Raw genomic sequence first — 25,308 nt, 5'->3', positions numbered from 1 at the left:
TACCTCACCACGGTTCCCCAAGACAAGCCAGCATGAGCCTCTTGTAGTCTCCCGACGTCTCCCCAGCAACACGCTTGCCCAGAGGCTTCCCGTAACGCTGCTGGTAGGCGGCCTTGACGTTGGCGAGGTAGTTTCGGTCCCAGTGGAAGCGGATGACTCTGGCGACGAGCAGCTGGTCCTTTGTCCCCACGCCGGTCATGGAATCCTCGAGCAAGGTGGCGGCGTGCATGTACTTGTCTACACCCTCTCTGAGCTGGAACAGCAGAGCGTCCTTCATATGACCGGAGAATTCCTAAAGGAGAATTGTCAGCGAAGAGGAAAAAAAAAAATTAAAAAAAATGAGAAGAAAACATTGCACTGCACACACACACACAGAGAGAGAGAGGCATCAATAGTACTCACACTCTTGATAACTTCTTCGAGATCACGGCTGAATTTACTCTTGTACATGTGTGCGATGGCGCGAATCTGGTCATTGTTGCGGGAGGTGAGGATCTGGCAGACGAGCACCTCATCCGTGCCTGCGCGGCCCTCGGTGGCCTTGTACAGGTTCAAGACGTCCTCCTCCGTCTTTCGCAGGTCGACGGGTGCCGAGTCCTCCGCGCGGTTGGCGGCTAGGACGAGCATGAAGTGGCGCTCCGTCTTCATGCTCAGGTCACCCTTGATGGCAGCCTCGAGGCTGCGCTTGGTGGTCTGCTGGTAGGCCGACTTGATGGCCTTGATGTCTGCGTTGGACCTGCCCAGCAGGATGTCGTTGAGGAAAGCCTCCTTGGTACCGGGTCCGTCCACGGCGTCAAACAGGTTGTGCACGTCGGCCTGCAGGGGTCCGCGGGCGAGCTGCACCAGCCCCCGCTCGAGGTAGCCGCTCGTCTCCTTGCGGATGTCCTCGACCAGGTCGCGGTTGTGGTTGCGCTTGAAGGCGCCGCGGATCGTCTCGATCTGCAGCGCGTCCTTGTCGGACAGCACCCGGATCAGCGCCTTCTCGTCCGTGCCGATGCCCTTCATGGCCGACCGGAGAGCCTTGGCGTCCGGCGCGCCGTCCCAGTGGATTATCTGCGGCGGACCATACCCCAACGTCGGCGGCGTGGGCGGACCCTGCGCATACCCGCCCACGACGCCGCCCTGTGGAGGGACTCCGCCGCCGCCGTATTGCCCGGGAGGAGGAGGGGCGTTCCCGTAACCCTGAGGCGGCGGCTGGGGCGACCCGTACTGCTGGGGCGGCACACCATACTGTTGCGGCGACAGCGGTTGGCCGTACTGCTGAGGGGGGTAGTGACCGCCCGGGGGGGGAGGGCCGGGGGAGTAATGTCCGCCCGGCTGCTGCTGGGGAGGACCCGGAGGAGGGTAGTACCCGCCCGGTTGCTGGGGAGGATAGTGCCCTCCCTGAGGAGGATACTGACCCTGGGGCGGGGGGTATTGACCATGCGCTTGCTGCGGGGGGTACTGGCCCTGCGGTGCGGGGGGGTATTGACCGTAGCCCTGTGGAGGGTATTGACCGTAGCCTTGAGGCGGTCCTTCTGCGGAGAACAATGACAAGTCAGCTACGGATGCGAATGGAAGATGACAGTGGGAAGGCGGGTGAGTGCTTACGGCCGGGTGGCGGCTGGCCGTACCCGTGATAGGACATTGCGCTGGGATGAGAAAGATAGAGAGGGATCTCCTATATCGTATACTGCTCGACCCGCTTCTTTTGAGGGAGATGGGAGGATGGAAGAGAAGGGAGAACCAGCTGCGTGATGGTATTCTCTGGGTGGGAGGAGAGAGAAGGTAAAAGAAGACTGATGGCGTCGGGCGGGGCACACCGAAGGCGGAAAAAAGAAGGAGGGTGACGATATTGTTATGATGGTGTGAAAAGGGTCCAATGGTCCCCTACCTGGGGTTAAGTGCTTCTCTAATTAAGTAGTTCTTTTTTTAAGACAAAATGGTAAGCAAGCGGGGTTTTCCACTGAGGCGAAGGAATCGACGCAAGAATCGAGGCAGTATACTATGGAGAGGAGTACTTCCTGGACTAGAAGTACCTGGCAAGTCGCCGCCGTCGGGAATTGCTGGCGTCACCTTGGCCCTCGGAATCAGCCTTGTTAAGACAAGGGAAACAGAAGGGGAGCTGAGAAAAGTATGGACCGAACAAAGGGAAAGATCTCATTACAGGTACGGACACGACTATTATTATATCACTGCACGCAGCACCGCACGCAGAACTGCAGACGTACGTAATATGCAACAAGAACAACACACAATCAGTGTCGATGCTTCTCCCTAAGGGAAAAGAGGCTCCCCACCTGTCAAGGGAACTTTTTTCAAGGGAACAAAAAAGAAGACAGAAAAAGAAGAGAGCTCTTTAACAACTCTTCAATAAGTCTTATTACACTGGTAACGATTGATGTCCACCAGCACATGTAGAATATATCAACTCTGTTAATAGACATAAAAACACCGGAGGAAAAAAGAAAAAAGAAAAAAAAAGGGCCATGGAAGCAACCTTATTGGACTTTATTGTTACATGTGGGGAGAGGGAGGGGGGCGAGATAAGATGGCGCAGCAGATCTTATGATCTGGTGTATTACTGCTTTACTACGTAATACTAGAGCTACATGTACTCGTAGTATCCTGTGGCTGTGTGGTGTGGCTGTGTGCTATGGCTGTGGTTGTGGCTTCGATCGTTGTTAAGCCCCCTGACCAGCTACGCAGTGGTGGTGCCGTCATCGGCCCGTCGGTCACCGTCAGCGGTAAGCAACGAAGCAAGAGAGAAAACGACAGAAGAGGACGAGAAGGGCATACAACGTTTTCGGGACAACGGTTGACTACTCATATCCTCCCTTGTTCCTGTCGACCCAGAACGTGGTCATGTTTCGAACTTGGGCCCCGGTACGACTAATCGCTCCCCACTGTTCAGCAGCAATGTTTCTCGAAAGGCCACTTGGACGACACATGATTGGTCGAAGCTGTCGATAATCGAGTGGCTGGAGACCCACCAGCCACCCATTCCCAGCCACGACTTTTGACAGCTTCATGTCTAGAACGTACTCGTACTTGTAGAAGAAGAGAAGGATCAAGGGTCCTACCGACTTCCACTCGCCGTCTTGACCGCTCAAGTGATTCCCAGCCTTCATTTTTCACCGCATGCGAAGACGGTCTAGAGGAGCAGATCGTTTCTCTGTTTTTGCCACCCTTCTTAATGATATGAACTGTCCCCGACTCCTTGCTTCTTCCTCCTCCATCAACTGACGTCTGCCACCATCACCATCACCGCAACCTCTCTCTCATCCTCGCAAGACACAACAAGCATACTTGGCCTACGACGACCAGCAAGCAAAACAATCAGAGTGCTGCTAGTCGCGGTATTCCACCCCCGACTTTCCCTAGACGCCGCCCAGCATGCACCCCACGAGAACTCTCCTGGCCGCTCTCCAGCTCACCGTCCTGGCCGCGGCCAGGCCCCAGCTGGCACCCCGCGGCGACAGCGCACCCGACTACTCCGTCGTGCCCCTCGAGCCCAGCCAAGGCAGCGACGATGACTGCTCCGCGTCGACGGTGACGGTGACGAAGACGGTGTCGGCCAAGGAGAAGACGGACCGCGTCACCGAGACCGTCTACCACACCCAGACGGCCAGCGCCGTGACCGTGAGCGTCACCGAGACGGAGACCGTCACCCCCACCGACGCAGCGCAGACCGTCACCCAGACCGTGTCGGTCCCCACCACCATCTTCTCTACCGCCTCGGGCGCGGGGGGGAACCAGGTAGCGACGACCATCTTTGCCACCGAGACGCAGGTTCAGATCCAGACCCTGATCCAGACTGTGACAGCCGGTGGTCCCGTCGACACCGGCATCATTGACGCCCCGTCGACAAGCTCGACCTCTTGCTCAACCTCTTCTTCCATCAGCAGCACCGCCGTGCTGCCCAGCGTCGTCACGCCCAGCGTCGTCACGCCCACCTCTTGGGCTACGCCTACCGCGAGCAAAACCGACGGTCAGTGGTGCAACGGCACCGAGTCTTCCAGGGTGTAGTGCCTTGGCTCCAGGTGACGAAGTTTGACAAATTAAAACGAGTATTGTGATGATTTTTTGAAGAAGAAAGATTGGATGCCATATACGAATTTTCACATATCAGTATATCGATTTTTTCATAGCATTGGAGTATTGGGACTTGATTCACATAATAGAGAATTACGAGTATATAGAGTGTGACATCACACAAAACAATATGTTACGGATCGCATCTTCCTCTTCTGCTACACAGACAATGGTTTGCTCTACCGTCGGTGACCCATCTCATCTGATATCGTTTACTCATGGCATCTCTCGTGTCGTGTTTACCGCCTAAGGGAGTAGCAGCCTACCGCGCGACGCTGAGGACAATAGTACGGTGCGTGGCGAGGACAAGGTCCCACGGGGACAGACAATCTGAGATGCGCTCAGCATATGAAGATTTGTAGTATTGCATAGAGGAGAGGCTGATTTCTGCTTCGTCGCTTCATCTCTCTTTTTTTTTCCGTCTCCTCTCTTTCGTCTCCTCCGTAAGTTTCTCTCGACGCCAGAGGTCTCACAACCAAGATAACACAAGACGAGAAGAGGTACATTCGAGCCCATCGAGTATGAGCATATCCAATGGCTGGGGTGTATATAGATATGACTGAACGCGGCTGACAGATCTTGACGCATTCCAGCAGAATCGAAGCTCTCCAAGACACGTACGCCAAAAGAGCAAGACATCCCCCTCAGCTACTACGAATACGAGCAAGCAGCCTTCCTCTTTCGGAAACGAGTCACTCTGATGGACACCGGCTTTTAAGGTGGCCGGCATTGGTGGTGCCGGCCAATCCGTCGAGCTGGCGGACCACTCCGGCGGCGGCTCCGGTGGGGACGGCAGCCAGCACGGCCCAGTCCTGGCCGTATCGGCTCTGCTCCTGGCGCTTGTGGTGGCGGGGCTGGCGGGGGGCATCGATCGTGTTGGTCAGTAGGAGATCGAGGCAGGCCGAGGTGAGGGCGAGGATGGCCACATGGGCTGTTTACTATCTGTGCTCTTCTCCTCTCTTCTCCTTTCCCCTCTGTTTCTCGCTCCTTCCGCTATCTCTCCTCTCCTCTCTTCTTTCTGTCAACCATGAGATGACTACGCGAGAGAAAAAAAGAAAAAAAAAAAAAAAAAAAAAAAAAAGTGGAGGGCGGCATAGATGAGAAAACACTCTTTGTTGGTCCGGACATGCACGGATGGATATATGCAAGGTTCAGGGCAGAATACGACGTACCGACACTCGTACATGCATGCAGAGATAGGAGACAGAAGAGGAAAAAGAAAGGGGAAGAGAAAACGCCTTCCCGAGGAATCAATCGAGAGGGATCACTTGACTCACCTTGTACGGTGTAGTAGTGATAGTGACTCGTGTTGACCATGACAAAGTCGTACCCGAGCCCAAGCCCAGACACCCCGCCCCCAATTAGAGACACGCACGCACGTACAGCCGACTCCACCGCTGGGCATCAAGCGGTCAGCCGAGAAAGAAGGTAAGAAGGTATGGAAAGAAGGTATGGAAAGAATGGGGGGGGCAAAGAAGGGAAGATGAGAGAGAGATCTTGATGGCGGGAAAAGAAGGTGAGGAGTTGGAGGGGGGGGAGGGAGAGCGGTATATATCATCAATGCCCATCACGATAATACCAGCACTCCCACCCCGTCTTTCCTCTGGAGAGGAAAGTGAGATGACAGCACATCGAGCAATCCGTCCCCATCCGGAAAATCATCATCAGACCTACGTTATCAGATCTACGCTCCTCTCCCCGACGATCGCTTAGGGAGGGATGTGTATGTGGGCATTGAAAGGAGGGAGACAGCACGCATCCCATCACGATGGAGACCAGGATCTCTCCCATACTGCTGCTCGTCATGACGATGGCCATGCTAGCGGCAGCAGCGCAACCGCCGACGAGAAGGACAATGGCAGACCTGGACAAGGGGCCGACAGAGTCCCGTGTCCCCGTGCCCGTGCCCGTGCCCGTGTCCGCGTCCGTGTCCGTGTCCGTTCCCGCGCACCGCCGTGCCGATCAGCAAGAGCCCGGGTCGTCATGCTCGTCGGAGGGAGAGTGGAACTGCATGGGCGACTCGTGGCAGAGGTGCGCGGCCGGACGGTGGAGCATCGTGGTCAGCACGGCAAAGGGGACGGAGTGTACGCCTCAGGGCATGGCGGACGACATATCGACCGAGGACAAGGATGGCAGCGATGACGATGACGATGACGATGGCAGCGATGGCAATGATGGTAACGGGACCAGCGGTGGGGGGAGGGTGCAACTGGCTTCGACGGCAACGCAGATGGTGGTCTTTGCTGCTGCTTTTGTCATGGTACAATAAGGGGGGCTCGACTCGATTGGGAAGATGGGAAGATGCTACCAGCGGGCAGTAACGGCATCAATGTAATGAATTGCGTCTACATCCCGATCGTGACGTGTCTGTTCTGGACCTAGATGATGGCAAGAGAGATGCCCTTACCCTACATACCACTTTTGGGGGGGGGAGAGGGGAAGGGCGGTCATTGCCGGTATGAGTAGATGGGTATGCACATATAAGGTAAGCCGAGCAGATGACGGCTATCTTTTTGAATGAGTGAACGAACGAGTTTCATGGTGTGCGACTCGATAACAAGGTAAGAAGGTTAAACAATGTCGCAGAATAATAATAAAAAAAATCACTCTTATGCGTTACAAGCTGATGGACAGGGGAGGGGGAGGGGGAGGGGGGCAACATGAACGACGTGGAGAGAAGCTCATACGTCAGTGACACTCGGTCCGAGATAGGGGATACAATAGAGATCACGGATAGCCATGTGGACAAGTCATATCAGTACGGGCTTGTGATAAGCCTACATGTATCATCTCGCGGGCATTATGGTCAATATCCGAGTATGTATTCAAGTATTCTTACTCGGGTACAAGAATACAAGGATATATGTAGATGAGAGGATGCATGCGTCTGTGCAACGCCGTCTTTCACACGTACGAGCGGTATTGAGAGCACACCGATGACGGATATCCAAAAGACTCTAGATGAAACTCCGCGTCGAGGCAATGCACATGGTTCCCGAAGAGAGGACAGCCGGTACGGTGAATACCTGCAAATATAGGGTAATATAACAGAGTATGATTATACATGCGAGTGCATGTACGATGTACGATGTACTCCGTACAGGTGAGCGTAATACTCCGTAGGCCTACCATTTATAATCCATACTAATTTCTTGGGACCTGAACCCCGAAATCGATCCATGGGCCCTCATAGCTGTAACTCGAACTGCGAATTATTGCGGGGACGGCCAAGGGGACAAGGGGATGCGAAACGATGAAACACGGCCAAGACTAGGGTCGCAATCTGGCACATAGTCTTGTGGTCCCCGGAACGCTGTATTGTTACATGCTGAGGACATTTTCCGTTTTCAGTCCTCTCCCGTCTTATTCTTCCATCCCTTTTTCGCCTTGAAATTTTGTCCAATTTTTCCAAAAAAAAAAAATTTCTTTTTTCGTTTTCCTTTATTCTCCCCCCCCCAGGACGACAACATTCTCTCCCAAAGCAGAGTTAATAGGAGGGAGACATTGGCCTGATACAGCCACAATACAATGTGATGATGAATTATTATGATACATGCAATACGGGTGCAATACCCGACGCATCGGGTCACTTCGGCCTCGTCGCATGCGTCGAGAGAGCTGCCATTGCTAACTACAAGTATTACTATTCAAGTACTCCGTAAGACTGAATATCAGCGCGAGGCACACATTCCCAACGACGGTGCCCCTCTTTTCTCTCGTCCCTCTCTTCTTTGTCCTCGTCCTTGTCCACATCACTTCGCACATCACTCCTCGTTCTTCCCTCCCCTTCTCTTCTCTCTCATCCTCCTACCGATATTCCCCAGGATAAATACATCTCTCTTATTCCTCCAACACACACACACACACACACGCACGCACGCACACGTACACACAGTGAGAGAGTAGTAAAAGAAAGCCGACATATCGCGTCAATCCGTCACCCTCAGGCGCACACGACACGTCACTCCATCCATTACATTGAAACTGTACAGCAGATAACACAGCAGATCGTACACGCACAACTCACACCCGGGGAAGCACGGCAGCCATGTATTCCCACCGCCAACGTCAGACCGATGACAATGGCGTCTCGCCTCCGAGTTCACCAGAGATGGGACCTCTCGTTACCTCCACACCAGGCCGGTAAGTTGACCCTCCCACCCTCCCACAAGCTCCACCATGAGTACCTCTACCTACCCCCCCCCTTGTCGACTACTCGTATCGTACATGGACTGAACTGACATGGCTTCCCTCAGCCCCCTCAACAACGACGTATCACCCGTCAGGGAAGATGTCGAAGCCCGCCGACAACGCCAGACGCTGCTCACCGGCACAGCCTCGCGCGCCGGTCCAAGCCCAACTCCACAGCAGCCACTGCCGCCAGCGCACCTGTCCTCGTCGAAGCCGGCACCCAAGAGCGGAATCCCCATGATGCGCCGGCAGAGATTCAAGGAGCAGAGCCGCGCCGTCACCCCTGGCACTGCCGCCTGGTCACCCAGCCCTGACCGCCAGCAGGCATACGGCAACGTCTCGACCGTCTCGGCAGCACCATCGTCATCATCACCATCGTCATCATCACCAGCTCACCGATCCCGACCACCCACATCCAAACCACTATCACCGACCATGGCCTCCCTGGGCCAGCGCATGCGTCAGCTAGGCGGCGGGAGCAAACCTGTGCCGGTGCACAGCCGACCGGCCTGGAACGGTGCCAGCGGTCGGGAGACCGTTCCGCCACCGGTGTACGACGACCCCGAGGCGCCGCCGCTGAGTCTGCCTGTCAACAGCAGGGTTCAGCTTCCGCAGGTGCCGGCGCCGCCACCGACCTCGACGATCACGAGGGCGCCGTCATCATCCCCGCCCGAGGAGGCTGCTCCCTCACCACCCCGTGCCCCCCCTGCGATGCCATTCGCCGCCGCCGCCGCCGAGCAGCCCCGACTGAATTCCATCAAGTCGATCAAGCGGAAACCAGCGCCTTCAGCGGCGACGGGGCCGCCACCAAGCCTGCCGCCTTCCCAGTCCCACTTCAGCCTATCGACCGCGTCCACGTCACGTCCCGGCGGAGGGTCGTCAGGGGGCGGGACACCGTCGGGCTACGGCCGCACAGGCGAAGAGGCTGCGCCCCCATCAGACCACCACCGCGACAACGTGATGATGACGCCGCGGACGACAGCCGGCCGCCCCCCGTCAATCGCGTCGCTCAGCAAGGCCCTGCCCCCCGCCCCGCCGGAGATGGTGGACACGACGGACCGCGTGGCCGTGCTCAGCGTCAAGCTCGACGCCCTGGCGCACCGGCGCAACAACGTCAGCATGAGCATCAAGCAGATGACGGAGCTCATGCCGGCGGACCGCCTGCTCGAGAGCACAGAGGTGCTGCGCAAGCGCGGCGAGGAGAAGGCCAAGGTCGAGAAGCTGCGCGAGGAATTGGCCGAGATCCAGCAGCAGGAGTACCAGCTCGGACTCAAGCTGCACAGGGCGTACAAGCGACAGGACAGGGAGGATGCGTACGAGTCTGGAACCCTATGGGTCAGAAGGGTGACTTCTTAGTCTCTCTTTTTTCTTCTTCATGTTCTTCTCTCTTTTTTTGTTCTGGTTTCTATTTGTTTATATATGCATTTTGCACATGTCGCCACACCTTTATATATTTATACATGTTTGACAAGATACCTCTCTTTTCTTCTTCTTCTTTCTTCCCTCTTCTTTCTTCTTTTCCTTTCCCGTCTTCTCTTTGTACATTGTTGTCGTCGTCGTCGTCGTCGTCGTCGTCGTCGTCCTTCCCCACCTCATCTGACCGTCTCCCCGACACACCTCCCAGACCAACAATCCTCGCAGTAGTCCCCGTTCCCCAAGGCCATGACGACCGGGCACCTGCACCTCTGATCCCACGTATGTCGACAGTACACGTGGCCCGGGCTGCTGCTCCCGCTGCTGATGCTAGCACGCTGGTGGTGATCCCGATCGTGGTTCTGCCCCGAACCGACGGACAGGTTGATGGGCGACGATCCGAGCAGGCTCCGCACGCCCATCGCTACCCGGTACGATAGACCGGGCGAAGGTATCGGCACCCTTGCCGCCGCCGCTTCTGCAGCTGCTGATGATGCCGCTGCGGATGTGTCGTCTAGCAATTCCGGTAGCCGGGGGAACATGTCGAGTCCCGTATCTGGATCCGGCATGACGAGGGAGTAGGGAGAGTTGGGCGAGGCCTGTGCGTTCCGGGTCTGGGTCGACGAGCCCCTTCGGAGTGGCGGTGGTGCTGATGAGCGTTTGGAGCTTCGGGATATTCTTGGTTGGGCCATGGCTTCTGCTTTGGTTGCTCTGGCTTTCTGGCGAGGGAGGTAATATATGATGAGGCAGGCAGCCAAAAAAAAAAAGGACAAGGTTTTGGGCTGATGAAGAGAGATAGTTGTTCCTTTTCTTCTTCTTAGAAATACAAGAAGTATTATGAATATGGGGTATTAAAAGACTAAAGGTAGAAGAAGATAACGTTGGTGCATGTTTATATGGGCATCGATCTTTGGGGTTGGGGGAGGGAACAGAGTGTTAGAGGTCGTATATATGTGATACCGGTATTTAATATTCGATTGCGAGAATCGGGACTCCTCTCTCTTATTAGGGGACCGTACAAGAAAGAGTACGAGGATACCTTATATGCATTTAGTACGGAGTAGTAGTAAGGCCCTTTTCTATTACATGTACATCTTTCAGAGGTTAGCATGTTAATTTTATTGTCAATTCCCAAGATTGATGAACAAGATAAAAAATTAAATAAAAATACATATAAATAAAATAGAAATCATCTCGTGACGGTCAAGACCTCTCTCTCTCTCTCTTCCTTGTTCAGGGGTGGCGTGTACGGTACAATTGCCGGGTAATTTCTCGTTTGATTTATTACAATTTACAACGTGACTCTTTCTCATTTGGCGTCTTTTTCTTCTTCTTCTTCCCCCCAGAGGTAATATTATTACTCGTAGTAGCAGCAATATTACCAGTATTACCTGTGCATGCTGCATCTCTGTAATTCGTACTCGTAGTAATGACTTCTGCCGTCAACCTCCCACCTTGACTGGCGCAAAACCCAACCGTCAGGCATCATCATATGCGCGACACACGTGCATCACCACTTTATGCAGTAACAACGACGACGGGCAGCCATACTACGGCCACTACTCCGTTACCTCTCGTAGTAGGTCCATTTTAATAAAAGAATGGGAAGAGAAAAATGTTACTATTACCTCTTCCCTGAGAAGGCGGTGACACAAAATGTCGTCATGTCGTTACGTACTTTATCTTTGTTGCTCGCATTCCAACGTCTATGACATAATTCACTGCTAGAGTAGTGGTAATAATTGTATACTCATCATACATGTGCGTTGCGTACAACGTCCAGGGCCACACGTACTGATAATACTACTTGTATTATTAGAGACAAGGGGTCCAGCACCTTGGGACTTCTTTCATTTTCCACTCTCCTTCTTTTTTTTTCTGTCCGATCCCTTCCCCCGGGAGGCGAGATCATGACAGAGTACTTCTGTACTTGTAGAGTACGTATTAATATTGGACAGGCGAGCGAAGCAAAAGAGCGGCCCCCCTCCCCCTCCCCGACAGGGCCCCCTGTTTGTATTCCCGATTCCCCGGACACCCTCCCACTTCTCTCCCCTCTCATCAATCACCAAGGTCTCAATTGTTGCCAGCTAATAACCGAATTAAAGGGGGGGAAAAAGAAGAGGTGATAGTAATTCACTACCCCATCACTCATGACAAAGATGTCCACCTCATCGATCCACGGCGGGACTCGACGGATTACGAGATTTGCGGCACGTGTCCCAGCTCCGGGATCCGGATCAGGTGTCCGTCGGGCAGCTGACTGACCACCTCTGGACCTAGCATGGCGAAATGTCCCAACTCGTCTGCCACATCGGGAGGCGCTCAGGTCGAGCCAATGGCCGTCCTGTCCTTCTCTCTATTCATGAGGAGCGTGAGTATTGTCAGCCCAGCAAAGTGTCTGGCCGCGGACTGCGTGAGCACCATGCCGACAATGCGGGCTTAAAGTTGTCCCTTTGCGACCCCTTGTGGACGACCATCATGCTGATCCAGACGTCGTACGAGTCCCCCCCCCCCCCCCCCCCGGCGTAGTAATATCGACTGCTCGTACGTCCGGATCGACTCGTACGCCGACTGCTCTTCGTGTCGGACCGCCTTCCTCGACCTCGATCTAGGGGATGCTCTTGGTTACGTAATCATCGTAAGCTAGAGAGTTGACCGTTACTAGCCTGTCCACCGAGCCCGGGTACTGCAGACCGAACCGCGCCGCCAGCATGGCTCCCATGGAGTGGCCGATGACCGTCACCTTGCCCATGCCCAGCGAGTCGAGAAGCCGATGCGTGTTGGGTGCCAACTGTGAGAGATTGTGCGATGCTGATACGAGGCCACATTGGTGCTCTTGCAGGATCCAATCTGGTTGGGCGCGATGATGCGGTAGTCCAGCGTCACGATGGTCTGGTTCCGAGGCATTACTGTTGGGGGGGGGGGGGGGGGGGTATCCATCAAAGGCCATCTTCAGACCCTTTGACTAGCTGGAGAATTTGAACAGCTTCACGGGCCATTAGCACGTGAAGTTGGTCCCATCGAGATCGTTCGGGAAGGGTCCATTGTCAATTCTGTCTGTGGCATGGACCAGTGCGATGCTCGAGAGCACGGCTGCGGCTGCCGAGAAGATGTGCTTGAGAGGTGGTAGTCTCGTGGTGGGCCGAGTTTGAAGGAAGAACAGAGGAACAAGTGTAACCTCTTTGGGAGTTCACAGGAGCGTCGCAGTGAAGAAAGAATGATCTACACACCGAGATGCATTCTCCCGCTCAGAGCTTATAATCAGCTGCTACCATGACACGCCAAGTACTGTCCGAGGCTGACATGGCCTTTTTGCATCCGTCCCCCTCGAGCTACGAGCCTGTCTGTTGTCTGCCATGGTCTAGGACCAACAGTAAACTGTCTCGCAGCTGTTCATGTTTGTTGGTTGTCGGTGGTGGGCTGCAGGGGCGTGGGGACGGACGGGCCGTTGTCCGCTGTGGTGGAGCTGGTCCGTGTGGACGATGGGTTCTCATGGAGGAGATCCTGGGTCCAATCGAGCCCGATCCATTTGGATGTTGCTGCCGATGATCAAAGTCTACACTGTTAGACGTCAGATGTAGAGGTCGATGTCTTCTTATCCAGAGAGGACGGCGAGTCTGTAAGTGTTTTTTTCCGAGTACGAGCTGTTGAGGATCAAGCGGGGGAAAGGAAAAGTATGAAAAGGAAGGAAAGACCCGCCCACGTGGCAGGGAAGACCGGTCTGACCAGGAAGGCGCTGTTTCGACGCACCTTCCCCAACTTTGTTTACAGACCTTTGTCTGCATCTACTCGTACATTCTCTATGCTGTGAAAACCTTTTAGCCTCAGCCTGAATTGGCACACCAAAACTGGCCTTTCCATCGCTATCGATGTCCTCATCCTCCTACCACCCATGCGACCCCCATCTACTAACCGCGCGTCGCTCACAGCGTCACCATGATGTCCATTCTCTGTTGCTGCAACTCTTAATTTCTCGACAAAAGCTGTTGATACAATATGCTTGCCCTCCCTGCTCCGTCATGTCCTCTACATCATGACCGACTAGTGATGATGAGTTAGATGACATAGCATCGTCCATGTGGACTACCATGGAGGATAATGTTACTATAGTATATGCCTGTCTCCCCATATGCCTCTTGCCACTCTCCTGGCTGTCCTTTTCTGCCTTGCCCAGTTTGAGACCCTCCACCACAAGTACTTCGCCCGCTTTCAACAATGCACCACACTGGGGACTCAAAAGGGGGGGGGGGGGGGGGCAAGCATTGACAGCGACTAGGAATTCATCTGGCACCCCTACCAAGGACTAAGCCACCGCAGAACTGTTAGCCATGTTGCTGACGCCCGGTCCCGTATAGGCAGTAGCGAATACCTCATCTGGAAGAGATGCCCCTGGATGTAGAAGTAAACAGCAACATGGGAACTGTTGTCAAGACGACGCAGATGCGTGTCGTTTATGAGAATGGAAAAGTGCGGCCATGGATACATGCTTCATCGTTTTTCGATAAAAGGATGACTTCCAGAGGCGTAGCGTCGTCGTCGCCCGTCATCACTACCACCACCGCCACCACCATGATCAACGCCCTAAAGCGTGTATAGGAACAATGGCGACTCCGTTCCTACAGCCGCAGGTCCGCCCTCGGTATGTTTTCCTCGTATTCCAGACTCTAGAGTTCTGCGCTTCTTCCTGTTCGTAACAGAGTACGATAGGGCAAGCACTGTCGTGATAACCAGACCAACAATGGCGAGGCCCAAGGAGAGACCGTAGCCAAGATGGAAATACGGAGAGTCGCTGTCGCGGTATATAAAGGATCCCGTGACGCCTCCAAGACTTCCAAGGCCCATAATGAAGCCGATACCGATGGCACGACGAGTTGAGTCTCCTAGGTTCATGGAGGCCCAGCTCCCGCTGATGGGGGCCATGGGAAAGACACCACTGGTGACGAAAGACATACCGGCAACAACACCAGGTGCCTTGTTCTGGGCGACATTGACCACAATGATGGCAATGGTGAATCCCATGGCAATGCACCCCCAGCAGCCAGCAACAATGTGCCACTTCTTGGCTGTACGGCCGGATACAAACGTGACCAGGAGCGATGAAATGACGCCAGAGATATAAGGGATGGAGCCGATGAGCTGAGACCGGGTTTTGGTGAATCCAAGGCCCTTGATAATGGAGGGCACAGCTAACCTGAGGCCTGCTATAGTCAGTTCAAGAACAGACTCTCGTTTCTCCGTCGCGGCTGCCGTATGATACACATACCTAGACCGCAGGCAGCGACATTGTGAAGCATCGCACCAAAAGCCCAATACCTCTAGTCGAGCAGAATGGATTTGAGCTCCTCCCACTGGCTCCTTTCCTGACCGGCGTCGGCGTGCCAACCGCCGCCTTTTGCGCGGTTCTGGATTTCGAGGTACCGGATCTCGTCTGATGTGAGCCACTTGGTGGACTGACCGGGTAAGTCGAGGAGAGAGAACAAACTGATCAGTCCCAGTCCAATTGTGGAGGAGCCCTCGACGAGAAATATCTAGCTCCATGACGCGAGCCCGCCTTTTCCACCCATTTTGGCGATGGCAGCGGCCAACAGACCGGAAAAGGTGCCCGAAGCTGCTGCGAATGCCATGAAGAGGGACATGCGAAAGGCAACGTGTTCACGTGGGTACCACTGACTGCACATGTATGTAGCAGCGGGGAAGAAGCCAGATCTTTGGTCGTGATGATGGCAACGTCAGCCAGGGCAGAAAAGACGAGGGGGAAGGGGAAGGAAGGCATACTCAAAGCATCCGAGAAGAAGGCGCATAACCATCAACTGCGCAAAGTTTCGGACAAATGCATGGCAAAGCATAACTACTCCCCAAGAAATTACGAGGAAAGAAATGTACCGAGACGGCCTTGAGAGTCTTTTTAAAAACATGTTGCTCGGAACCTCTTTGGCAGCACAACCTTTAAGCATCAGTACCGGTCAAGAAAGCATCATGGACCGCATATCTGGGATAGGGACTGACCAAGAAGACAATAGGGGCAGAAAAAAATCCCGAGAGCCGTATTATACTGCAATCCAGTCATGTTCGTGTCCTTTTGGAGACCTTCAATCTTGGCATTGCCAATGTTGCCGCGATCGAGCTGGGCACATAAGTAGAGGATACACAGGGTGGGTAGAAGACGATAGTCCGTCTTGCGACGGAGCTTGCGACGACGGTCGTTAGAGAATGCCTCGTAAAAGGTCTGGTCTTCCCAGGATAAACCGACGACGGCTTGTCCGTCAACGTAGCGAAATCCTCTCGCCGGTCCAGGGCGCTGTTCGTCCGGGATGGCCTCGGTTGCTCCGTCCGATTGTTCTCGACTGCCATCCATTGTGGGGAATTTATTGCAAGTATGATGTCGATCCTATCAAGGATGGGGTGAAGAATATGTCACAGTTGTTGGTAATATAGACGAAGGGGAGGAAGATACTGGACGTGATGCAGCAGCAGTAGACAAGAGATGAACGGACGACAAGAAAAAAGCTCATTGAAAAATCGAAGCAGGGAGTGATGACGACAGCATGGCAGAGAATGGTGGGCAGATGTTGAGTAGGAGTACTGTACATTGTGATATTTCTACACATAATCCAGAGGGGAAAGTAGTACTGGCAAGAAAGAGGGAGATAGGACCCGCTGCTAGTTCATGCCTTCCATAAACTCGACACGATCCAACAGCATCTGGCGGTAGCCCATGTACTCCCTGAGACCTTCCCACTCAGGTCCCGTCTCTTCCCCATGACGCCATGACTCCTTGAATCCCCAGGCGCAGGCAATCTTGTCGAGGGCCTCCCGCTCCTCCTCGCGCATCCACCGGTAGCGCAGGGGCGTTCCCGGAAGCCAGGTGACGCGCTTCATCTGAGACTTGTGGCTAAGCTTGGCGATGATACCCAGGGAGCCAGTGACGAAGACGTAGCCCGAGATTCCGGCGACGCCGATGGCCGTGGCGGTGGTGAGATCCATGGTGTTTTGCCAGTGGGTAGCGTAGATGGTTCCCAGGCCCAGGACGCCAAAGGGGACGGCGGCTAGGGTCATGGCGGGCGCGGTGCCCCTCTTGATGAGCTTCTGGCGCTTGAATGCCTTGGTGCAGAAGGCCGCCTCGGTGATGCCCAGCGCAGCGTCGAGATTCTTGGCGTCGATAGCCGTCTGCAGGGCCAGGTCGGCCACGTCCTTCTCGACGGCCTTGGCGGCGGCGTCGGGATTCTGCGCCACATACTGCACCACACCGCCGTCTTTGACGACGGGCTTGGCCTTGTGCGCGTACATTTCTAGCACGGCTGGAAGCGTCTCGGCCCGCCCCAGCTGTGCCTGCGTGTGCACGTACAGCTCTAGCATGTCGGGTGTCATCTCAACATTGGGGTGGGAGATGACGCTGTACGCTGCCTGCGAGATCTTGCTGCTCGCCACGCCCAGGTCTGTATCCACGTCAAAGGTGGTCCCGCTGCGTTCGCCTCCCAGCATGGCCAGTCGCGATGCAGACGCTTTGGCTGCACTGTTGGCCCGCCGAAGTTGCGGGTGCAGTGTACTCGCGTACTGCAGGCACGACTCCAGAGCCGACTTGGCCGCCTGCTTGTTCGGTCCGTCTCTGACAGCGGTGACGAAAGCTTTGAGTCCTTGCTCGGCCTTGCTCGCCAGCTGGGCGGGGTTCGCGATCGGTCGGGTTCCTTTGGTAGCAGGCACTACTGGTGCTACTATCCGGGCAGGCACAGCTGAGGCAGCCGTGTTATTGCTAGGGGAAGCAGCCGACGCCATCCATCTTGCTCCAGATAGTCTGATGGACGCAGCCTGACGAGGGAAGTCAAGCCGTGACGAGACGCGACGGGCACCGGCTCCAAGGGTTGTTGCCGGTGTCGTTGAACAGAGCTGGCAGACCGAGCCGAGTTGGCGGGGAGTGGCTCGTCGCATTGTGACGCTGTCTATGATTTGTATGTTCCTTTGACAGTAAAGATCCGCAGGCCATGCGATACAGAGCCTTGCAACTCTCGATTCAATTGACGCTGCCGCTCCGACGAGTGCCGAGGATGAGGATGGGGAAAGAGGAAGCAATTGGGGACGATTTGGGTGCTGTGGGCCTGGAGCCTGTAGGAGTGACACAATTACTGTGCAGCCCATGCTGGGGAACACTGCCCGGGGTAATCGGCAATGGCCATATGGCTGTGGCCCGTTGTGCCCAAGGTCATGGAGCTCAGGAACGTATCAGGAAACAGTACTACTACTACTACTACTACTGCTGCTACTACTACGGAGTACAGGTAAATAGAATACGCTATAGTGTCCGAGTGGTACTAGTCATACCTGATTTGATTTTTTCCGTCGGTTTCTTCCCTTCCCTTTGTTCTTATTCTTCGTATTTTTCGTAATTTCTGCCCTGACACTGCCTCTTCTCTTCCATTCTCCGAGCCTGACTTATCAGCGACAGGGAAAAGCGGGGCATCAGCGCTTGAAAACTAGAAGCCTGTCATCTCTGTTCTGCCAGATGACGAAACCTCGAAACCTCTCAAAGCAACAACATCCTTTCTGCGCATAAAATCCCACATTCTTTCCTCTCATTCACACACCATATGCAGCACCGTCACCTCTTTCTCGAAATTGATTACTTACACAGCGCCCATACAGAGCTCTGAGACAGGAGCCTACAACATCTCTGTCCTGCGTCGTCTTGGCTGGCGACGACCCTCTCTCTCCCTAACTTGGACTGCAACGGCGTCAGCAAGCGCGACCACAACCCTATGGCACTCTGAGGTCTCTCTCCCAACATCTGTACCAAACAAAACAACAAAGCACCTCAATAGACATCCGATACTAGCCAGAGGGACGATCTGAACGCCATGCCTCCCCCTCCGCCACCCCCTCCACCCCCGCCAGGGGCTGCTGGTGGTCCTCCTCCTCCTCCGCCTCCTCCGCCGGGAGGTCTGCCTGCTCGACCACCTCCCACTGCCAACAGGGTACTGTCACCTCGTACACACCCTCCTCCTAGGCGAAAACAATGGCAGAGCTGACAATCTTGCTTCCAGAATGCTCTCCTGTCCGACATCAGCAAGGGTAAGCCCCTTAAGAAGGCCGTCACCAACGACCGATCCGCTCCCCAGATTGCCTCGTCGTCCTCGTCGTCGGCTGGTCCTCCTGTCGGTGGTGCGCCTCCCGTACCCATCATGGGACTGGGAGGCGCTCCCAAGCCTCCCGGCGGCTCAGCACCGTCCGTACCCAAGACAGCTAGCGATGCTCCGGCAGCTCCCGTAGAGGCGGCGCCCCAGCTAGGCGGCCTGTTCGCCGGCGGCATGCCCAAGCTTAAGAAAAGTAGGGGAGGCGTCGACACGGGCGCTGACGCCGACTCGTCGTACAAGTCGGAGAACAACAGTGCCCCTGTTCCGTCAGCTCCCAGACCCCCGATCGGATCGGCTCCAAAGCCCCCTTCTGCCGCCGCACCCGCCATCCCCGGCAGACCGCCTGCTCCTCCGCCCGCGCTCCCGGGGCCGGCGAGTCCCCCTCCGAGGCCCCCAACGGTCCACAAGAAGCCGCCGCCGCCGCCCATCGCCAAGAAGCCTCCGGTCCCTACGCCTCGGAAGCCCTCTGGTCTCTCGGCGTCATCCTCTCCGGCACTGACGGCAACATCGCCACCTCCCCCCCCCTCGGCGGCACCGGCACCCCCGGCGCCGCCTCCTCCCCCGCCGGCCTCGTCAGCTCCTACTCCCATGGCTCCCCCTCCGCCTCCTCCATCCTCAGCTCCGGCCGCTCCGCCACCTCCGCCGCCGCCGCCTGCGTCGAGCTCCGCCCCCTCACTGGCAGCCCAGGCGGCCGTCCGAGCTGCAAGCCAGGCGCCATCCCCTGCGACTTCTACACCACCGGCACCGCCGCCTCCTCCTCCATCTGCACCCGCCCCCCCTCCAAACGCCAGCTCGCCGCCTCCTCCTCCCGAAAGCACACCGACAAGGACACGCGCCAGTTCTCTCAGACAGGCTATGTTGGATCCCAGCTCCTTCACTCTCAATTCCAACGGAGGATCCAGGAACTCGGCCATGTCGCTGGGCAACCGCTCACCGTCACCTGGTATCGGAGGGACCCTGTCCAGCGGTAGCGGTGAGCGTATCATAGTGTCAGATTCGCGGTGGAATTTCAAGGATGAGAACCTGTTCCCTAAGCCCCGTGATCTGACGCACCGCCCTAAGCAGTATCGTGCTGGACGTGGGAGCAGCGTGCCCCTTGACTTGAAGGCGCTCTAGATAGATTTTGTGTATTTCTTGTACGAGGGAACCCAGGAGGGTGTGTAGCACACGGGACTTGTCCGTGGAGCGAGATCATTGATAGATAGTATGCTAGATTTAAAATACTCAGAAAAACTACTGGATATGTATGCCTTGACACGTGAGTAGGTTGCATGTACAAAGGAATCCTCATCCGAGGAGAGGAACACGTACAATGGCAGCATTGGTACATTTATTCTTTATTTTTGCCCCCTTAGTCTAGTTGATACAGGAAAATCCGCCCACGATATGTTATACGTAGTATGATACAAGGGAGCGCTGCTCCCGTCTCCCAACGCTAGTAGCCAGTCCCCTACATGGACTGGAGGTAGTTAGCCTCCTTGATCTTGGCCTTCCTCTCGATGCGCATGGCCCTCTTGAGGGCCTGCCTTGCCTGGGAGGCATCGATGTTGTCCTGGACGGAGCCGTTCTCGTTACCGGGGAGGTTGATCGACTGCTCCTGGATGGGGATCTTGGGTTCCAGGGCCTCCAGGTCGCCCTCGGCCAGGAGTTTGGCATCGTGGGCCCTCTTGCGCTTGCCAGCAAGTTTACGCTGCTTCTTTGATTTGGCTGGACAACAAGGATTGTGTATCAGCATTCTTGCTCCTTTTATTGGGGGGGGGGATGGGGTGTTAATGATGGCAAAAGGTGGGAGGCTAAACGTACAAAACTCGTCTCCGGCCTCATCATCTGCGGCATCGGACCTCTTCATAACGGAGAGACAGTCCCACAGCCACTCGGGATAATCCTCATCCTTCATGGCGACAGGATCCTGACCATCCTTTAAGTAGTTCAGACCGGTTATCACGGTACCCTCGGGGCAGGAGGAGCGGGGGGTTGTCGTCGTCGCAGTCGTCGTAGCTGCTTCTCCCGGTGCTGTCACGGGTGTAGAGAGGTTGGACGCGGCGACGGATCGCAGGGGCATAGATGTCGACAGGGTTCGTACGAGTGGCACCTGGGCCCTCGGTAGGGCGGCGCGGAAGCACCGTGTGCAGAACATGGTGAAGATGGTGTCGCGTGCGGCGGTGGTGGTCTTGAACGAAACACTGATTCGGGGAGAGAGAGAGAGAGAGAGGAGAGGGAGTCTCAAGGTACGACGAGTAATTACTACCGCGATTTTTGAAATTTTGGAGCTCTGCGGGTTCCGACCCGCTCGGACCAATCAAGGCGTTGGGGATGGGACAGCGTCAGCCTTCGCGCCAATTTGCCAGTCGGACCGGGACAGCGGGCTCTGGGCTCCTCCCCCAGAAAGTGTGGGGGAATTGACGGGCAATCGGCGGGGGACGGAAGTGAGGGAGAACAAGAGAGATACATGTTTATTTGTGCGAGGGTGAATCTCGCATCGTGCTGCTGATTTCATTGTTGCTTGATGATGTTACACGCTCAAACAACTACAGGAGAGAGAGCATCACCTTCTTCCCGCCTGCCAACAAACTTGCCCATAGATCTACTCAATATGTACATCTCCGTCGTCCCCCAAAGGCGATATTTTCCTGCTGCTTTTTTTCTCTCAAAAAGAAGAAGAAAAAATATGAACGAGCACACACATACATAAAAGGCAAATGGCGGGTTCAAATCATGCAGCCTTCTTCCCTCCTCTTCTCCCCCCCTCCCCCTCAGTTCCTTACTGGGGTCGGGCGGCTCGGGGATCCTGCTTGAGAAGGGCAATCCTGTTGCTGGGGTGGACCTTGGCCTCGAGGTCAATCTCCTCGTCGCGCTTGGTGATGTAGTTTTGCTGCTGGAACTTGGTTCCCTTGATCTTGTTGGATTCGAGAAGCTGAAGGTATCGTTCTATTTTTTTTTTTCAGACACAAAATGATATCTGGTGTCAGCTGAAATCCATCCATTGCTGTGCTATTTATCGTACCATGTTGAGGGGACTGGGGGATGGGTGGTTGGGTTTCGCTCTTTTCCCTCTTACCTCGAAGGTGTCCGCAGTTCTCAAGGTGGTTGACACCTTCACGGTTGTAGCACTTGCCCAGCTCCTCGCCGACGAGACGGGTCATCATGGCACCGACCCACTGCTCGCGAATGATGGAGTCCTCGGCAGCCTTGAAGGCCTTCATGTCGTCGTAGGCCACTCCATTGAAAGTCGGGGCCACAGTGGGCTTCATGCTCTTGAAGCTCTCGGACTCGGCGGTAGGCATGGTGATGGAATTGGTCTGGCTGGGAGCTACCACCAAAATATGCGACGGGGTGTTTTGTTCTTTTTTATGGAAGGGGTATCGTCCAAGATGGAGAAGGAGAATTATTATGTGGTCAGTTTCGGTACAGGTACTGCGCGTGTTGCAGTCGGGGATCCCGCTTTCTGTTTCCCCAATCACAGATCACGTGCGTTACCCCGGCCCAGGCCATTCACTCATGTACTCCAACTTCGTTCTGTCAAGGTACACACACACACACACGCGATGGAGGCACTATAGTATATAAGTAGGACCGGGTAAGCACACAATTACCTGCAAGTATATATACTCTCAAGGCTACTCGCTTGTCATACCAGCACGTATATCGCAGACGATACTCTGTTCGTCTAATTTATCACTGCCATGGAATGCGTAAGTGTGTTGGGAGTCTACCTATACCTCTCGGGGTGTTCTCGCATCTCGTAGACGTCTCGATGGTCTCTTCGTTGGCAATGGTATAAGCTGATTCAATTTTAGCCGTGGCCGATCAGGGCAGCACATCGGTACAGTACACTGAAGCACGTGCTGCGACGCTGCGCAGCGGGCACGAACTTTCAACCCCACAGACTGTTGAGGCCAACATGATATCTCCCCGAAACGATCGGGTTGGAATCGCCTTGACTGGGGGGTCTACATGTTTGGTTCCAGTACTATGGGTCTTGACTCTATGAATGGGATACCACCATTACTGTCACGAAAACCAGCGGCCTGGGACTGCACTTAGATGCGCTATGTAGTTACTACTGTGCTGTAGTGCTAGCTCTAGTAGATATGTCGCATCGAGTTAGCTCATATTCGGCTTGAACTACGGACTACATGCTCTGTGCATATAATACTCCATACTTCATCACAAATATCGCGTCCCAATTGATCAGGCGTAAATTCTCAATTGCGGTACGTACCTCTTCATCATGATTGGTGGTACACCACACCGCCCTAGGGGGACCCACACAAAAAAAAAAAAGTTCGAAGGCAGAAAAAAAAATTCAAAGGGTCCCCCCAACCACCCGCCATAAAACCTACCCACCTCCCGCTGCGAAAAAGTTCTCTTCTCTCTCATCTATACCATCAGAATATTCTGAATTCTACACAAAGTTATCAGAATCTTCTTCCCCTTTTCTTCTTCGTCTATCCTAATTCCCTCTACATCAAAGACATAATGGGCAAGACAAAGACCACCAAGGACAGCAAGAAGTCTGTCGACGCTCTCACCACCGTCAAGGCTGGTGGCGTCACCAAGCCTTCGCAGACTGTCAAGTCCAAGTCTAAGGACATCGCCAAGGAGGTTTCCAAGAAGGTCTCCAAGAAGGACGAGAAGAAGTCCAAGAAGAAGGCCCCCGAGCCTGAGTCTTCGTCCGAGTCAGACTCTGACTCGGACGAGGAGGAGAGCGGCTCCGACTCTTCGGACTCTGAGTCTGAGGTTGAGGTCAAGAAGACTGAGAAGAAGCCTGCCACCAACGGCAAGGCCAAGACTACCAAAGCCGCCAAGGCTGAGTCTTCTGACTCTGATTCTGACTCTGACTCTGACTCCGAGGCCTCTGACGACTCCGAGTCGGACTCTGACTCTGAAGAGGAGAAGAAGGAGACTGCCAAGGCCAACGGCAAGGCCAACGGCAAGGCTAAGGCCGCCAAGGCTGAGTCTTCCGACTCCGACTCTGATTCTGATGAGGAGAGCAGCGAGGAGGAGGAGAAGCCCGCCAAGGCCAAGGCTGCTGCCAAGGAGGAGACCAAGGTTCGTCATGCCGTTCATCTCACTGCGACTGGAAACTCAAATTGAACTAACCCTTTTTCCCCGCAGGACGATTCGTCTGACTCTGACTCCGATGACTCTAAGTCGGGCAGCGACTCGGACAGCGACTCTGATGCTTCCGACTCTGAGGAGACCGAGACCAAGGTCGAGGCCGAGGCTCCCTCCAAGAAGCGCAAGGCTGACGAGGAGATCGACGACAGCTCCAAGAAGACCAAGACGGACTCCGAGAAGCCCGTCGCCTCTACTCTGTTCGCTGGCAGCCTGAGCTGGAACGTTGATGACGACGCCCTCTACGAGGCCTTCAAGAAGTTCGAGGGCCTGACTAGCGCCCGCGTCGTCAGCGACCGCAACAGCGGCCGCAGCAAAGGCTTCGGCTACGTTGACTTTGCCACCCCCGAGGCCGCCACCAAGGCTTTCGAGGCCATGAACGGCGAGCTCCTCGACAACCGTGCCCTGAACCTCGACTATGCTGCTCCCCGCCCCACCGACGCCAACCCCCAGGCTAGGGCCCAAGACCGCGCCCAGAAGCACGGCGACACCGTCAGCCCCGAGTCCGACACCCTCTTTGTCGGCAACCTGCCCTTCGACGTTGACCAGGAGACCGTCAGCGCCTTCTTCAGTGACGTCGCCGAGGTCGTCAGCGTGCGCCTGCCTACTGACCCGTATGTAACTCCTATCGAACCATTCGTTCCCCCGTACGTGATACCTGACGAACAAGAGAAGACTAACAAATCATCACAGCGACTCCGGTAACCTCAAGGGCTTCGGCTACGTCAGCTTCGGCTCCATCGAGGATGCCAAGTCTGCTTTCGAAGCCAAGAGCGGTGCTCCTATCGGCAACGGTCGCTTCTCTCGCAATGTCCGTCTGGACTTTGCCGGACAGCGTCCTCCCCAGAACGGCGGCGGCGGCTTCGGCGGCGGCCGCGGTGGTGGCCGTGGTGGAGGTCGTGGTGGCTTCGGTGGCCGCGGCGGTGGTGGTGGCTTCGGCGGCCGCGGTGGTGGTGGTGGTGGCGGCTTCGGTGGCCGTGGAGGTGGTCGCGGCGGAGGCCGCGGTGGCTTCGGCGGTGGCCGTGGTGGTGGCTCGGGCTTCTCGGGCACCAAGATCTCTTTTGACTAAGCGTGGGGAGTTACTCCGAGGGCATTTCAGTGGGCTTCTGTTTGTTATTTCGTGGGCACGAAGACTTCTTTTTCTGAGAGCGGACGGGACCATTTGATCCAAACCACATCTCTTGTTCTCCAGATGTGGCTTTGAGATGTGGGCTTCTGAGAATACCGTCTGTCCGAACAGGACGCGGTGAACCTGAGGGCTTGTGGGCTTTTTTTTGTTCCGAAACTCGTGGGCTTGTGGTCTGAGTGATTCAAAGATGACGCACTTCACTCCTGGGGCTTTTTGATCCGTGTGGGCTTTAGGAGGGGGGGGGGGGGGGGGGGGGGG

The 25,308-nt window shown here is 55.3% G+C and overlaps 10 protein-coding genes across 10 annotated transcripts; 5 read left to right on the top strand and 5 right to left on the bottom strand.

The window, feature by feature from the left end:
- Positions 1–4: 4 nt before the first annotated feature.
- On the bottom strand, positions 5–1,515 carry GMORB2_6103 (annexin A7/11; the record flags this gene model as incomplete). Its single annotated transcript, XM_035468073.1, has 2 exons — positions 5–292; positions 403–1,515. Coding segments are annotated over 2 exons (1,401 nt in total), but the record flags the coding sequence as incomplete, so codon positions are not given.
- Positions 1,516–3,375: 1,860 nt separating this feature from the next.
- On the top strand, positions 3,376–4,008 carry GMORB2_6102 (uncharacterized protein; the record flags this gene model as incomplete). Its single annotated transcript, XM_035468072.1, has 1 exon — positions 3,376–4,008. One exon carries the CDS (start codon positions 3,376–3,378, stop codon positions 4,006–4,008), a length of 633 nt encoding a protein of 210 aa, XP_035322053.1.
- Positions 4,009–4,766: 758 nt separating this feature from the next.
- GMORB2_6101 (uncharacterized protein) lies at positions 4,767–5,706 on the bottom strand (the record flags this gene model as incomplete). The annotated part of the gene is made up of 3 exons (XM_035468071.1): positions 4,767–5,005; positions 5,352–5,471; positions 5,700–5,706. The coding sequence occupies 3 exons, from the start codon at positions 5,704–5,706 to the stop codon at positions 4,767–4,769; spliced, it is 366 nt and encodes a 121-aa protein (XP_035322052.1).
- Positions 5,707–5,842: 136 nt separating this feature from the next.
- Positions 5,843–6,343, top strand: GMORB2_6100 (uncharacterized protein; the record flags this gene model as incomplete). The annotated part of the gene is made up of 1 exon (XM_035468070.1): positions 5,843–6,343. The coding sequence occupies one exon, from the start codon at positions 5,843–5,845 to the stop codon at positions 6,341–6,343; it is 501 nt and encodes a 166-aa protein (XP_035322051.1).
- Positions 6,344–8,185: 1,842 nt separating this feature from the next.
- Positions 8,186–10,260, top strand: GMORB2_6099 (uncharacterized protein; the record flags this gene model as incomplete). Its single annotated transcript, XM_035468069.1, has 3 exons — positions 8,186–8,217; positions 8,331–9,578; positions 10,062–10,260. 3 exons carry the CDS (start codon positions 8,186–8,188, stop codon positions 10,258–10,260), a joined length of 1,479 nt encoding a protein of 492 aa, XP_035322050.1.
- Positions 10,261–14,259: 3,999 nt separating this feature from the next.
- Positions 14,260–17,604, bottom strand: GMORB2_6098 (uncharacterized protein; the record flags this gene model as incomplete). The annotated part of the gene is made up of 4 exons (XM_035468068.1): positions 14,260–14,879; positions 15,269–15,348; positions 15,732–16,022; positions 16,376–17,604. The coding sequence occupies 4 exons, from the start codon at positions 17,602–17,604 to the stop codon at positions 14,260–14,262; spliced, it is 2,220 nt and encodes a 739-aa protein (XP_035322049.1).
- A 237-nt stretch (positions 17,605–17,841) lies between these two features.
- Positions 17,842–19,774, top strand: GMORB2_6097 (WH2; the record flags this gene model as incomplete). Its single annotated transcript, XM_035468067.1, has 3 exons — positions 17,842–17,874; positions 18,714–19,064; positions 19,142–19,774. 3 exons carry the CDS (start codon positions 17,842–17,844, stop codon positions 19,772–19,774), a joined length of 1,017 nt encoding a protein of 338 aa, XP_035322048.1.
- A 479-nt stretch (positions 19,775–20,253) lies between these two features.
- GMORB2_6096 (large subunit ribosomal protein L54) lies at positions 20,254–20,940 on the bottom strand (the record flags this gene model as incomplete). Its single annotated transcript, XM_035468066.1, has 2 exons — positions 20,254–20,510; positions 20,607–20,940. The coding sequence occupies 2 exons, from the start codon at positions 20,938–20,940 to the stop codon at positions 20,254–20,256; spliced, it is 591 nt and encodes a 196-aa protein (XP_035322047.1).
- A 624-nt stretch (positions 20,941–21,564) lies between these two features.
- On the bottom strand, positions 21,565–22,087 carry GMORB2_6095 (to mitochondrial NADH-ubiquinone oxidoreductase 12 kDa subunit precursor; the record flags this gene model as incomplete). The annotated part of the gene is made up of 2 exons (XM_035468065.1): positions 21,565–21,731; positions 21,862–22,087. The coding sequence occupies 2 exons, from the start codon at positions 22,085–22,087 to the stop codon at positions 21,565–21,567; spliced, it is 393 nt and encodes a 130-aa protein (XP_035322046.1).
- Positions 22,088–23,282: 1,195 nt separating this feature from the next.
- GMORB2_6094 (nucleolin) lies at positions 23,283–24,990 on the top strand (the record flags this gene model as incomplete). Its single annotated transcript, XM_035468064.1, has 3 exons — positions 23,283–23,855; positions 23,922–24,535; positions 24,615–24,990. The coding sequence occupies 3 exons, from the start codon at positions 23,283–23,285 to the stop codon at positions 24,988–24,990; spliced, it is 1,563 nt and encodes a 520-aa protein (XP_035322045.1).
- Positions 24,991–25,308: the final 318 nt, after the last annotated feature.

Source organism: Geosmithia morbida (genome assembly GCF_012550715.1).
Source record: "Geosmithia morbida isolate 1262 chromosome Unknown scaffold_5, whole genome shotgun sequence".
Lineage (NCBI taxonomy): Eukaryota > Fungi > Ascomycota > Sordariomycetes > Hypocreales > Bionectriaceae > Geosmithia > Geosmithia morbida.
This window is presented reverse-complemented; position numbering and strand designations above follow the sequence as displayed.